The sequence below is a fragment of the Neophocaena asiaeorientalis genome, unplaced genomic scaffold (assembly GCF_003031525.2).
Source record: "Neophocaena asiaeorientalis asiaeorientalis breed wild unplaced genomic scaffold, Neophocaena_asiaeorientalis_V1.1 scaffold249, whole genome shotgun sequence".
Taxonomy (NCBI): domain Eukaryota; kingdom Metazoa; phylum Chordata; class Mammalia; order Artiodactyla; family Phocoenidae; genus Neophocaena; species Neophocaena asiaeorientalis.
In genome coordinates this window covers 8,351,429-8,367,339 of record NW_020172625.1, presented here as the reverse complement: position 1 = coordinate 8,367,339, position 15,911 = coordinate 8,351,429, and the positions used below count along the sequence as shown (strand labels likewise).

The window sequence follows — 15,911 nt, the reverse complement described above, 5'->3', positions numbered from 1 at the left end:
TTCATAATTTGTTGTCATCTGTATGCTCCTTTTTCATCTCAAGTTTATCTCCTCTTTTTCCATGTCATACCTTGCCCAGCTATTAGGTGTCCAGTACCTTCCTTGTGTTTTATTTAAACAATGCCTACAATTTCTCCACTTGTCAAATGTTTTCTGATCATTGCTTTAATACATTTCAGGCTCACCTTGACCTTTAACAATGACTAATTTTACTAACTTATTTGCCCAGTTTTCTCCTGACCTTTATTACTGTGTCACAAGGATTCTGCTTTACCAACCTCCAGTGTGACTCCTACTTTATTCCCTTGTGAACAATAGCGCCTGTCATCCTTTTCTTAAATAACTGTCAACAGAGCCTATTAAATCTAGAACCCTTTCAGATCCTTTAGTTGGTCAATCAACTTGAAGTATAGAAAAATAACATGTACACAGCTTCTACTGAATATGACCTTAAGTTGCCATCTTTTCCAGAAAATTTTGTTTCCATTGGAGATATTTTATTTATTTTGGCTCATATACAGCATGTAAAAAAAAAACTTTGTTGAAATGCTGATCCATATCCTAACCACATTTTGTGGTTATAAAGGAGAGTAACACATAGTCCAGCTATGATATGAATCTGAGACTACGAAGAACTGAACCAGAACTAGCTTAATCATCAAGTTTGAGACTTTTCCCTTTGAAATAGATTTAACGCAACATTCCACTTTGACCACTAACAATAAATTATATATGCCTTGGTTTTCAGGGGTTATATTAAAACATCTTAGCTTAACTTGTTTTTCAATGAATCATGTTCTACTTTTGGCCAAATTTTGAACCCTTTTTCAACATATCTCTCTTCTTTTTCTTTCTCTTTCTACAACTCTCTCTAACATCAATTTACAACTGTCAAAAAGAGAAAAAGCATCAATTTCTTTGGCATCTCAATAAGATGAAAAGCCCAGCCACAGGACCTAGAACAGCAAAATAAATGTTTTTCCAAAACCCTCCTACAAACCCTGAAAACTTCAGTTTAAACATGTTACTGGAGAAAGAGCGCAACAGCTTAACTCAGAAAGTTTTACTTTGGCAAGATATGGCTTGAGTGTGATTTAAAAGGACCAGTTCTACCTTGCACTGTTATCCAAACAGAGGTACTCCCTTGGGTCAGCAGCACTAGCATTGGTTGTTTTGACACCTTTGTCAATAAATAAGCCAGCCTGGAAAATATAATAATGGACTGAAATGAATATGAATCCCAAGTTATAACTATATATATAATGATTCATGAAATAAGTTTTAGCTTATCACATCTACCAAAAAAGGAGGGAGAAGGGAATAAACAGCAAAGCAAAGGTATTACAAAAAGAGCTACTTTACTGTATTTTTTTAATACTTTTACTCATTCGGTCATTCAGCAAACATTTATTTAGTGCCCACCTTAGGGTAGGCACCAAGCATTATACGTCAACCAGAGAACTATGGTCTTTGCTGTTACTGACACATAAACTATCAGGAAGACATGCAATGAAATAAACAATTACCATCCAATATGATAAGCATATAACAAAGGAAGTAGATGATGCTTTGGCAGCACATAAGGAAAGCACCAAGATAAGACCTTTTGTGAAGGTAAGAGAGAGAGAATTCAGGGAATGTCTCCAAAAAGAAGTGACATCCTAAAGCTGAAACTTGAAGGAACTAACCACACAGAACAGGTCAGGGATGAAGGGCAGGGAGTGGGTGGGAAACAGTTGAAGAACCCAGCGGAAAGTACTCAAGGGAATCATTTGTACAAAACGTCTGGGGATGAGAGAAAGCATGGCACATCTGAGGGAAAAAAATCTTAGCTGGACTAACAGGAAATATATGGAGGGAGGAAAGGTAAGGAAGAAGACTAAAGAGAAGCAAATGCCAAATGGTGCAGAGTTGATACGCTAAAGAGTCAAGACAATGGGACGTTTAATGAAGGCAATGGAATCAAGTGCATTTTAAGAAAGAATACTGTGGCTACAAGATGGATAATGAATTAGAAAGGGGCAAAAAGAGAGATAAGAGAAAAAATAGGAGCTGACTACAGTAATCCAGAATAGAAATAAAGGTGATCTAGACTCGTGACAGTAACAGGTAAAATAGAGTGAGAATTCTTTACTAGGTAGAATTGATACCATTTAGTAATTAATAAAATGTCTAAGGATAAGGGAAAGGAAACAAACAATAAAGGTTCATATATTTCTAGTCTGGGCAATTAAGTGGCTAATAGTTTCATTCACTGAAACGAAGACACAGAAATGGGTCTGGGGACAAAAATAAGGATTTTCGTGTTGAACACATTTTATTTATGTGTCCCTGAGACACCCAGCAGGCTGGATGTCTCATATCACTCTGGATAGTCAGTCCCAAATTTAACAAGTTAAAACCTAATAATCCACTCATTATTTAGATCTAATACCTTTTATTTTAAATTGATACAGTAGATTACTACATGTCCTCATGGTATATGACATTTAAAAAATTAATTAGAATAAGGTGTTTTTTGTAATACCACTTATAATTAGAAAATTTTGAGGATTTCTGCTTTGAAGTGCTGCTTTCAACAATTACTAGCCTTAATCAACTATTCAGTTCATAAAAACCACAATTCTTTCTAAGTTTTTTCCTCTCTCAAGTCTTCATCAAGTGATTCTAAGCTCTTCAAAGTACATCACACTTAGGTTTTTAAAGGATCCTCTGAGTATCATAAATGGAAAGTATTAATTCAACTTTGACGGGCACATCAGAGTAAAGAATCTGGGCATTGTATCACATGATGAAAATATCAAGATGCCTTGGGAGCATAAAATGAACCAGATGCATTTATCACCAGGGAGGTGGGGACAAGTGCCAAATATCATGAAAGTGAGAGTTCTTAAATGGCCTTTCGTCTCCTTGACCTATATATCATTTTAAATTGGGTCAAATATTCTTAAACAATATTTCACTATTTACATAACTAGTATTAAGTATCCAATAGGACACGCTATTAGCACTGAGAGAGAAAATATGCTTTTTAAGCTCCAGAAGCATATAATACACTAATGTGTACATCCTTAGAAACATGTAATGATATTAAAGATTGGAAAGAAGGCAAGGGGAGAGAAGGAAGAGGATGAGGATTCATAGGTCAAGTCCATTATTATAATTATTCAGATTGCATGTACATGTGTGCCGTAGCATATACTCCTATGTGTGTATAAACAGAAAGCTGTCTATACATCCTGAATGTGGCAAGGTTAGGAGTCTGCTTATTTAATCACAAATTACTTTCTCTGATGACAAGTTCTACCTAATATTAACATTTCTCAGTTGTAATCACAGTAGTCCATCCTTTACCCTGCAAATCATTATGTACTGATTGTTAAAATTTAGGAACCTACCTTAAAACTTGAATGGACCCTGTTGTTATAAAATATTCCCAATGGAGTGAGTTCTGGTTTTGCTAAGAGCTGCAATCCACTGGATTCCCCCGTAGGTTCCTTGTGGAATAAATACCATATTCCAGCATCCTATAATTAAAAGGGCAAGATTATTAAAAAGCCTCCTTTTATAAAGCCACTCTATGAAACACTCTCACATAACCTAAGCATTTCACAAACAAGTTTCATCTTTTTAACACTAATTATTCATTGGTTCAGGTTCAGAATTGACTCTAAGAGTTGTGCACTCATCTAGTACACTCAAAGCAGTATATCAGGCTTAAAAAAAAAAGGCATATTTAACTTTGCTTGTAAGATGGGACGAAAGATAGAATTGGCTGATACCAAAATTTATTTTTGAAGTAACTTTCCCATCATTATCTACTTTAAAAACTCATGCAGCCAGGACATGGAAGCAACCTAAATGTCCATCAATAGAGGAGTGGATAAAGAAGATGTGGTATGTACATACACACACACACACACACACACACACACACACACACACACACACACACACAGTGGAATATTACTCAGCAATGAAAAAGAACAAAATAATGCCATTTGTAGCAACATGGCTAGACCTAGAGATTGGAACTCTACTCAGTTCTCTGTAATGGCCTATATGGGAAAAGGATCTAAAAAAAAAAAGAGTGGTTATATGTACATGTATAACTGATTCACCTGAAATTAATACAACATTGTAAACCAACTATACTCCAATAAAAATTTTTTTAAATCAAAGTATTAAATAACAGCTGGGGAAAATAAAAAAAGAGTCATACAGAACTAGAACCAAATCCTCCCTTCCCTTCCATGTGACCAGGACAGCACAGCCTTTTAGCAATATGGGTTTTTTTCTGTTTACCTCCAAACCTGATCAATAGATGAGTCATACCTATTAAACAACTATCCATCACTGACTTCTTTCAAACAACTCCAGTGCCCTTCTTGTCCCGAGGCAAATTTTTGCCAAACAGAAAAAACCACCACACACATGAATCAGGATGCTGTCTCAGGCTAGGTCCTGTCTGTTCAACTTCAGTGTTACTTACCTTAACCAAAGCAGCAGAACAGTTTGAAAATTTCTGACACTCAAAATGAGATATAAAAATCGAAATGAAATGTTCTTAATCTCTGTGATAATATTTTATTTTACAATTTAATTAAACATCAGCCCAATGTGAAGGACAACTTCACATTAAGGAACTCTGATTAAACAGATTGTTAAAACTCAAATATATAGTCTTAAAGTATGGTATCAATTCAAATTTAGCAAACATTTATTTAGTGCCAGGTCTCAAAGAATTCATACTCTAATGGGAAATACAGAGAGAACTAAAATATAATATATGTAATAAGTACTATATTAGTTGTAACAAAGTCCTTTAGGAGCATAGAGATATGAATTGTGGAAAACATATCACCAAAACGAATGCAATATGTGGCATTTTTCCACGATAAAACTTTACAGATGGGTCTTAGTAAAACAAACTACTCTGAAAATTGTGTTTGCCACCTCTATTCTTTTGGGCACAAAACAGACTTGGAGGGCTGTGAAGAAGGCTCCATACCATAGCCCTATAAACTGAGGGCAGAGTAAACCCTCCCAAGATGCAATGGAGTTTCAGGTTGGGGGATAGAAAAAGGGGGATAAGGAGGTAGCAGCTGTTTCCTGTTAAAACTCTGTGGTGTCAAAACAGGTAAAGGGAGCTTTGTAAAAGGCAGTGGAAAGGTACCAAGAAGAAAGGGTTTGATTTACTTTGGGAGGAAAACCCTTGCCAAAACATGAGCTTTACTGGAACAATTTTTCTAGAGAGAAAAAAAGAACTCACAGAATGCAAAGGACGAAGAACACACAGGAGATGGAAAAGATAGAGACCTGCTTTCTTCTTTTCTCACATGAGGCCTAATAAGGATGTCTGGCAACCTCACCTTACATTTTTCATGGACTATTTGCAATTTGCTTTGATCTTCTACCCATGACTTCTGAAAACAGCTTAAAGGAAGCTCTGCTCTGACTGTTGATTTGTAATGTAACAGATCAGAAGACGATCCTGGGGTAAGACTGAACGTCAAACCCTTGGTCACCTTTACCCAAAATCTCATCTTCCAATCAGAAACTCTCAACACAAATCCTGTATGGGCTCAACAAATATTTGATGAAAAATGAATGAATAGAAGCCTGAAATGATTGAATGTCCAGGTCTCTGCTCTGTCAAATAAGAATTTTATGTTTTATGTTTTTAAGAAAAATCACAGATGTGAATTCTACCATCACCCAGTGATACCTGTTTTCTGGTTATCTTGAAGAAATACTCCCTTCAACTATTTTTTATTTCATCCTGGAAAACAATGCTAGGTATTTCTTTCCTTTTTAAATGTTAATAGCCATGATGTATATATATGAATATTCAGGTTTTGCTACAAAGCTCATATTTCTGTGCTATAGTTTTCAGCACAGATATACTCATAATAGTATCATGTCTTAAAGATTCATTTTTATGTTATAAATTAGCAGCTCTAAAAACACACAATTACAAATGTAAATTTCTCCAAGCTTATCCAGGAGACATTTCTGTCATCCAAAAACAGTTCATTTATTCTCTTAAGTTATCCCTGTGTATGTGTATGTGAAACAATTTAAGGCACACAATTGAGTCCTTGCTTTACCAAAGAGATGAAATCCCTAAGTGTATACAATCCCTGTATTTAACAAAAGGTTGTGCCCCTTTGACCAGAATGACCATTGTCATAATATTCTACAGAATAATCCACTCTCATAAGGCTTTCTTTGCTCATTAATATATGACTGAAATAGGGAAGCCAGAAAGATCGTACATAGTACAGTAAAAATACACTCTGGAGATGGCATGATAACCCTAGATATGAGCCCACCTCTTTTCTGGCATTTAGCACCTGTCTTACTACACTCATAAACACTAACTGGCACAAATGATTTAGAAAAAATAGAAGAACCATCTCAACTATAGCCTGCTCTCAATGAAATAAGCTGTACCAGAAAGCAAGGTGCTTGAGTTAGATTACCACAAACTACATTGCATATATATAAACCAGAATACTTACAAACTTAAATACAAAAAAACTGAAGCACTTTATTATTTACCTGTGAGCCTGCAGCTGCATTATTAATCAGATTATTGTTGGGATGAGCAATCCAGAAAGTTGAAACAGCCCTGAAAGGCATTTTTTAAGGTGATTTAAACATTCATCAGGAAAAATCCCACCTATTAAAAACCTCCCCCAAAACATCTTCCCCAAAAGCCAACAGCCCTTGACCATCACAAGTGAGTTTTTCACTCCGCCAATTACTCACATACAGTCAGTGGCAGGCACGGGGATGTAATTTCCAAACACTTTTTCCCGCATGGTGGTACACATGGAGTTATTCCTATCAGTGGGAAGTAGGGTGCCTGGTTTGGTGAGGAGTCCCAGATTGTGGAACAAAGTGTTTCTCTGTTCAATACCATCTTCCAAAAAGAAACAATGACCTAGTGTGTCAAATCCGATGGTGTCTTTTATCTGCAGAAATACAAGTGTATGATGTCACTGGTAACAAGATTGGCTGCGGTTTAAGCGACAAGTGCTATTCATGAGGCATGCTCAGTACAAAAGCAAAAACAAGTTTTCATCTTAGCTGATGGGGCAAAGTCAAATGTCAGGGTTCACTGATCTCTTAAAAGAACAGAGAAAAACAGCAGAACTCTCAGTAAAGCAGGATAGAGTAAGACATGTGGTATAACAGCTTACTTATATAAAATTGAGAAGTCATGAGAATGAAGGAGAGTTAACTGTTTCCATAATATGCATCAACATAATGTGAGGCTACTTACCAGCAAGCCATTTGTCCCATGCACAGTGATGCACCTTGAGAAGCTGTGATGAATAGATAGGCCGTCCACAAACGTTGCATGTCTGTACCCTCCTTTATAATCCACGTCCCCACACAGGTGAAAATGAACAGGATACCGCCCCAGGTGCTGCTGACCCATGTGTTTCAATTCCACATGAGAAAGATGGACTGAAGTAAAATTTTTCTTTATCTGTAAGATAACCAAAATCAAACTAATACGTAAGCAAAGTAGCTTCAGCAAAGTAGCTCAGAATAGCAAAGTAGCAAAAAATATTGTTTTAATAGAAAATATCTGAAGGAGACTAGACTAGACTGTTTTCCTGGATCATAATTTAGCAAATGCTTCTTTACATAAGTGAATGCTTTGAAGAGCAATAAAAATAGCCTCTCATTAGGAATAAAGGAAATGTAACAAGGAAAACTACAGAAATGGTTTCTGTATATATGTTTGGGTTTGTTCAAATATTTTGGCCATTTCCAGTCTTGTCTTATTCTTTCATTTCTATAATCTCCACCAGAGTTTGATAAATAATTATTTCTAAATCCTCCCTCAATGTTTTAGTTAGCACATACTGTTGTTTACTTGAGTTCTTTTTAAAAACGCCTCTGTTGATCCACCACTGGAGCGATCTCAATATTTACAAACACTGGATTTTTTATCACACTACTAAAAACAAAGAAATGACACTGACCAACATTTTAGAAATCCATGCAATAGAAACGTAGCCAACAATAATAGCCTACTTAATGCACAAAAACTGATTTTAAGACACATGTAGCCAAAATGCAGCCCAGGAGTCCAATACATTAGTACATAGAGCAATGCTTAGCACACAGTAAGTGTTTAGTACTTTTACAGAGTAAAAATCTGCATACAAAAAATATCTTTACAGAAACATATTTTGAATGTGTACTGCTTACCGTTTCATAATATGTTTTTTTAAAAAAAAACTGATTCTTTCAGAGATTGCATGCATGATACTGAGATTGTTTCTTTGTCTGTATAATTGGTTCTTCCCAATGTAAACTGATTTAATCCTTCACAGGACAGTTCTTAAATGGTTTAACTATAGGTCCAGATCAACTAAATAAAGATATAACCTTATCTTTTAATCATCTAAAATCTCATTGTTATTGGATAAAGAAATAAAATGATTTCAATAGCCATAAAGATCTCATTCCAAAACTTGAAGTTTTTTCAACATGCACTTAGCAGCCAGGGTTTCAAAGAGTCCATTAAATCCTTTTGCCTACCATGACATGTCCCCCAAAGGTATCATAATCAAAGAATTGGCACTGGTTTTCAGCGTAGCATGAGTCTTCCATTTCTCCTCGGATTACAATATTCTGGGTAAGAATTCCAACCTCAGCTCTCATGTCTACACCATCTATAATCTCACCCATGTGCAGGAACTGAGGAGTTTCTGGTTGATGAGAGCAAAGCAAAAATAACATTAGAACAATGAAAACATAAAACTTATGTCAAAAACATAGTCCTCTTTATTCTGTAACTCCAAGACATTATTAAAATTTATTGTTTTCTTCCATTCTTCAATACCTCAGAACCACAGAATCCCAGGAAGTAAAGATTTTAAGGATTATATAGTCTAATCCCCCACTCAATGCCTTAACCCTCACTACCAACTATCAAATCCACACACAGAGAGCTTACTCCTCCCTGAAGTAGTTCAGTCCTCTCTTGAACAGCACCAATAATCCAGAATCTAACTAAGAATCCATGCTGTCTCTCTCTCTCTGCTTCCTGTCCATGTGCTCTTGTTCTACTCCCTTGAGGACACATGAAGACCCAGATGCATGTTGGATCTAGGAAAACGAATGATTTTGTACATGTTGATAACAGAGTGTCAAGTTGTTTTTGCTTCTACTTCAAAGCTAAAGTAATCTACATTTGGACATTAACAGTACAGAAATAACCATCTTTCCTTTCCCACTTCTTATTGTAATATTATTATGGACTTTTAAATTCCCACCATTATTGGAAGCTTAGAAACACTTTAATAGTGAGCTTTTATCTGATCTTTACTATATAAACTCAGGAAGGAAAAATACAAATAAATCAAGGAGCTGAGATTATGGAGACTCATTATCACGTAGACTTGTTAACAAGAGTGGGAATTTCCAAATGAAATTAATGCCAGATCGTATCATGGTTTTTTAGCTTTTTGTTTTCTGCTTATGCCCTGTATTGTCAAGAAAGAAAAGTACAACACTGAATGAAACAAGAAAAAATTGCTAAGTGGGCCAATCCCATTTTTTTCTAAAGCAAAAAATTTTCCTTTAACCTTCAAAGCTCTAAATTACCCATTGAGTACTTATTAAATAGTTACTATAAATTATTTTGTTTTGTTTTTATTTTGTTTTGTATCATAAATGTATAATTTTTATTACAGAAGCAAGGACATATAATGAGTGAAATGCACAGTGAATCCCATAAATGAGGCAATAAAGGAAGAAGCTTTGCCTATTACCAGGCTCAAAATAAGTACCTGGTAAACGTCAGTCATCATTTATAAACACAGCTTACAGTAAGAATCTTATTGTACATTGCTCTTTCTCAAAAAAATGTATTATTCAAGATTACGATAGGAAATGTAGTTTTATGAAAATACTTTTTTTTTTTGCGGTACGCGGGCCTCTCACTGTTGTGGCCTCTCCCGTTGCGGGATGCGCAGGCTCAGCGGCCATGGCTCACGGGCCTAGTCACAGCTCACGGGCCTAGTCACAGCTCACGAGCCTACTTGCTCCGCGGCATGTGGGATCTTCCCGGACCGAGGCATGAACCCGTGTCCCCTGCATCGGCAGGCAGACTCTCAACCACTGCGCCACCAGGGAAGCCCTGAAAATACCTTTTTGGTTCCATTTTAAATATATTAGTGAGATCTACTTTTTGCCAAGAAAGTAGACACTCAAAAACCATGAGTTTCATTTTTTTTAATTAAAAAAAGAAAGACTTCTATTAAAAAATGAATCTGGTTTACTATTATTTAATAGTGGAAAATTAATAAGAAAGAAGTTGGAAAGGATCTTGGGAAAAAAAAATCCATCCAGTCTGCATCGTTTTTTTGGTTTTTTTTAACATAGAAACTGGCATAAAAACACTGATTTGCCTATAACATATCATTAACAGCAACATTATTGCTCAATGACTACTTTTATCTAACATCCTCTGGGCCTCTAGTGTTCAAAACACCCCACTACTAAGAACTTCAATATTGATGAAGATGATGATGATGATGACGACTGAAGATAAAACAAAGAATTCCAGGAGTCATATCTCAAAAAGAGGGTTTCCCAAGAAGCCTTCTGAACAGTCTGATACCTTTGACTTTGACCTGGAAGCGGTTGCACTTGGGACAGGGGAGAAGAGTGAACTCCTCTGCTTGGTACATGGAATAGTCCGTGCTTGCGACCACAATCTGATCTCCGGGTTTCCAGCTACTAACGTCATCCAGCAGATGAAGTTTCACTCCATCCACGACCTCTACCCGGAAACCTGAAAGAGAAACACCTAAACCAAAAAGCAAGAAAGAAAGTGATTTTTTTTTTCTAAAATCAACCCCCTCACTGATTCACAAATCAAAAGTTAAACACAAGTCAGCAATGCTTCAATTTGATCCATGCACAGGATGAAACAGGACATTAGCACACATGTAATCTTAATATTAAGAATAGAAGCTTGCCTTAGGCAATCTCTCATTTCTGTGCCTTTGCTCATCCTTTAGTCTTTATCTACAGTGTCCTTCCACTCTTAATTCATCAACCAAGATACTATCTTAACCAAGATAAAGTTCAGGCGAACCTTTAAGTACTTCCCAAACATCCTTGCTGGAAGTAACCTTTATGTCCGGTATTCTCATTCTGATATTTTCTCTGGTATGATTCATATCATTCCAATGGGAAGACAGCTCACCTCCTTGGAAGCTACATCAGTAAAGGCAGCAAAGTACATGCATCTGTGTATTCACTGCTCTGTCTCATAGTGCAGACTCATAAGTGTCTACTGAAGGGATGAGTATTCCCACTATTATCTGCAATGTGACCTAAAGGCCACATGATAGTGCCCCAGTCCAACTCGGCTCCTTTCCTGGGATAACGTCAGGCTTGCAATCCAGGGACTACTAATTACTGATCTCTCCTAATACCTCCTTTTGAAATTCAGAATTGGTTCCCAACTAGGCAGATGAAAACTGAAAAGTTGATCCAGCATCTCCATAACTTATACTCTTTAACATGCAACCAAGTGTAGAAGTGTTTCCTACTTCTAAACTGTCCATGATATAATCTGTTATGGTTTAAAAACTGATTTAATGTAAATGAATATGGAATAGATGGAAGCTACAGAAAATATGGAAATGTGGGAAAACACCGCATTTCAAAGATATCTGTTTACTAACTGTACTTCACTATCATCCTTCTAATTAACTGGCAAACTACTCTGGGGCTACTTTAAGACACTGACTCTAAAAGTCGATGATAGGAGTAAAAAAAACTCATTTACTCAAGTTAGGGGAATAAAAAAAAGGGAAATTTAGGCAAGGCACAAAGAGTAACACAAATATCCTTACAGTCTTGAGGATATCCTGATAAAACCTAACCTGAGCAAGTCTTGAATTCTGCTCCTTTAGACTCTGATCCACCATGTTTTACTGTTTCTACAAAGCACCAAAAAAAAAAAAAAAAGAACCTAATAAATGTAAAGTGTTTTCTTTTTTTATATGTTTCTTGCATATAAATACTAAAGCCTATAATGGAATTCTGTCTAAATAATAATAATAACTCTAACAATAACGAGAGCTAACAGTTGTGGGACTTCACATACATAATAACTTTTCATCAAAACAACTTTGAGATACAGGAACTATTATATGCATTAAAGATAAAGAAAGCAAAGGTCAAGGAGTCTGACTGACAGCTGAAAAATGATAGAGCCCACAGATGAATGCTAATTTAATTCCAGAGTCCAATTTCCTAAAGTCTATTATCATTCTGCCTTCCCAAGAATCAAAACAGGCAAGTTAAAAGCAAAGGTAAACAAAAAACTAATGGTAGCAATGACAATCACTACCCAAAATTTCAGATTTTACGAAAAAGAATTATCTAAAAAAAGAGCAACTAAGAAACATTAATTTTTTCATATAAAATTTCAATAATGCTTTTAAAAAAAGATTTCTAGGGCTTCCCTGGTAAAACAGTGCTTGAGAGTCTGCCTGCTGATGCAGGGGACACAGGTTCGTGCCCCGGTCCGGGAAGATCCCACATGCCACGGAGCGGCTGGGCCCGTGAGCCATGGCCATTGAGCCTGCGCGTCCGGCGTCTGTGCTCTGCAACGGGAGAGGCCACAAGCAGTGAGAGGCCCGCGTACAGCAAAAAAAAAAAGATTTCTAGATCAATAAGTTTTGGCTTAAAAGACCATCAGAATTTGTTTCTGGTTTAAAAAAAAAAAAGCTAGGTTACATGGAAAAAATCTGTATTGTTCGATTATTCCTCACTTTTTTCTGGCTGTAGAAGAAAATCCTACCTGAGATACCTCCTATTAGCACTACTGAATTGGAAGTATGAAAGGATATAAGTTTTATCCTCCTTGCTTCCTGGAGAGAATTTCTACCTCTTCCAGAAAATAGGAGCCACTGTGAACACAAACAATATTCTATAGTGGATAGCTAGAATGTACCCTCTTCCAGAAGAGAGGAGTCATTGGCAATGTGGAAATGAAAGCAAAATTTCCCACAAAGGAAATGTTGACTCAAGGTTTGTCAGTGTTATCCTCTGCCTGGAGTCTTCCTGGAAGCAGTTCCACTAAACTCTTCATGCAGGTCCAAATTCCTGCTTAGAAATACTCCTCATCTACCTATGCTTTTTGCCAGAGGCAACCATGAAGTGGTCAAAAGAGCAGTAGTCTTGGAGGCAGAAAGCTGAGGCTTGATTCCAGCTTCCTTATCCATAATAGAAACCATCTCCTCACCTCAGTCAGACTCAGAAGGCTGCTTAGATGGAACATGTGAAAGTCCCTGTTACATACCAGGAACTCTGTTTTAAAGCAAAAGACTTTCTCTCTTTAATTACAAGGACACAAAATACACCCAGGTCATGTTTGCATTATTGTTAAAATAGCTAACCTTTATTTAGTGCTTACTATATACACTGCGCTAAAAAACTTCATATTCTTCACATTTGATACTCACAGCAGCTCTATGTGGTAGTTCCCATTATTATCCCCATTTTTCAGATGAGGAAACTGAGGGTTAGGAAGTTAAAGTCACATGCCCATCATCATATAGTAAGTAAAAGAGCTGGAATATGAACCCAGGCATTCTGTCTCCAAAAATCCATTTCAGTGAATACTTTGCTACAATGCTGCTCAAAACAGACTTATAAGCTCAGTCTAAACTAAACCTTTCTGGCTAATTACAGATGTAATAAAGCACTTTTTAATGACTCATTTCACATTAATTTTGGTATAATATTGGGTTGGAAAAGAAAGCTGGTGGGCAAGCACAGACAGAAGGCTGCCTATCTACCTGGAGCCAAAAAAATCTAGCAGCAAAGTCGGTAAGTACAGAAATTCTGCAGCGAACATCCTTAAGAGAAAAAATCAGAGCATCAGTGCTAGACATGATAGTTCTTCTGAAAGGTGGATTATAATTTTTAAAATATGCTGAAGAAAAAGTAAAGACCTAAGGTAACTTTACAATACATTATTTAAGGAGAGGAAAGCAGGTTAAAATAAAATGAACACTAGGGGAGGCAACATAGATTGAAGAGGGCTAATTAACTCTGAATGATAGGGTTAAACATTAATTTTAACTGTACTTTTCTGTGTTTTCCAATTTGTCCATAAGATAAATGTACTAGCTGGATTATCAAGGAAAAATTGCTAAGAAAATGAGTAATTTGTTTATACAGCATGTGTTCAAAGGTAATATTTGCCGACACGTCTGTATAACAAGAAAATCTAAAGTACAAGATCATTTCACTGTCTCAGAACATAACCAAAGACAGCTCACCCGATCACATCCAGATTGGTTCAATTGGTACCAAATCCAGGAAGCAAATCCATTAACTACACCATATGACTCAAGAATGAAGAACAAAAGTCCAATTGGGGGCGTGCCTAAACTAGATCATTTTCTAGTCCAGAAAAAACCCTTGAGTCTAAAAGAGTATGTACAGTGGGGAAACTATAGGTTTCATCTTTAACCAGTTGAGAAAGCTAAACAGAATGTCATTTGAATACACTTAAAAAAAAAAATCTGTCACAATACTTACCAATGTCTTACAAGAGTATAAACTGTACTCGCCTACCTTCAATCCATTCACTATAAGCTGTCACAGAGAACTTCTGACCATCCACAGTATAAAATTCTCTTTGGGCAAGAGCCTTTCCTCCACTACTATGATTCTCATAGTTTCTCACAGATTCATTGCAAGAAGTACTTCCACCATCAATGACACCAACCAAAGCCCAAGCTTGCCTAGAAGGAAAATAAGCAGGTGCATTTGATTATTTGTCATGGTACTGACCAAATTCCCCAACACAGATGTTATGACAGGTGCTGTTAATTCATTTTTTCATTTTTGTCAATCCCTCCACCTCTTTTTTCATATGTGGTTGCAAGTCCAAACTTGACTGAAATAACTGACATCACAGAAGGAAATGCACCTGAATTTTAAATCCTTGTTTGTCCAGCTCTGTAACAGGTGAAACACTGATGACTATGACTTCAATTAATCACTAACTTCCTTCCTCAATGCATACTCATTTCATTCCTATATCATTCTGGGCAGAAACGCATTTCTTTTTAAATGATTATTACCTGCTCTCTTTTCCACTATCCTCTCTGCTATGTTCTCAAACCTAGCTGCATAATAGAATCACATGGAGCTTTAGGAATATATCCATGCTTAGACCCAGCCCACACTGATGCAAACAACATCTCTACAGGTGGGGCCTGGCATTAGTCTGTTTTTAAAGTTCCCCAGATGCCACGATTGTGCAGCCACACTGGAGAACCACTGAGTTAGAGCAGTGGTTCTCAAACTTTGTAGGCATCAGAATCATCTTGTTAAATCAGATTGCTGGGCCCCACCTTCTGACTGTTTGAGGCAGGGCCATAGAATCTGCATTTATGACAAATTCCCAAGTGATGTTGATGCTGCTGGTCTGGGAACCACACTGAGAACCAGAGTCACAGATCAGAGGTTAGAGCCGTAGGTATCAACCTTAACGGCACAAATTGCAGGGGGGGCGTGTCCTAGCCTTCAGAGATCCTGAGGTAAATCATGTAGGGTGGGCCCTGGGCGTGGGATTTTTTTAAGATCTCATGTATGCAAACAAGGCTGAGCACCACTGGATTATTGGTTTCTTAATATTCTTAAATTAAAACTGTAGAATCACTCTCCAATAGATTTAAATTTTTACATGCTTTATATCTATTTGTTGAAAGCAGTATGTTTGAAAAACACCATTTTATTTCTGTGATACTGTGATAAACACCCCAGGGACTTTGCTCAAGCTTGTGGCAAAATAAATCAAAAAAAAAAAAAAAAAAAAAAAAAAAAAAAAAAAAAAAAAAAAAAGC

General features: G+C 36.6%; 1 protein-coding gene across 4 annotated transcripts in view; it reads right to left on the bottom strand.

Moving 5' to 3' along the window:
• Window positions 1–15,911, bottom strand: part of CEMIP2 (cell migration inducing hyaluronidase 2) — a 77,951-nt gene that overhangs the window by 37,776 nt on the left and 24,264 nt on the right. For all 4 annotated transcript variants that reach the window (XM_024738944.1, XM_024738943.1, XM_024738948.1 and 1 more), the window contains exons 5-12: window positions 14,635–14,804; window positions 10,652–10,840; window positions 8,566–8,735; window positions 7,292–7,501; window positions 6,775–6,980; window positions 6,565–6,634; window positions 3,399–3,527; window positions 1,114–1,202 (exon numbers count right to left, since the gene is read on the bottom strand). In XM_024738944.1, the coding sequence (XP_024594712.1) occupies window positions 1,114–1,202; window positions 3,399–3,527; window positions 6,565–6,634; window positions 6,775–6,980; window positions 7,292–7,501; window positions 8,566–8,735; window positions 10,652–10,840; window positions 14,635–14,804 (1,233 nt within the window). The remainder of the gene's footprint in view (window positions 1–1,113; window positions 1,203–3,398; window positions 3,528–6,564; window positions 6,635–6,774; window positions 6,981–7,291; window positions 7,502–8,565; window positions 8,736–10,651; window positions 10,841–14,634; window positions 14,805–15,911) is intronic.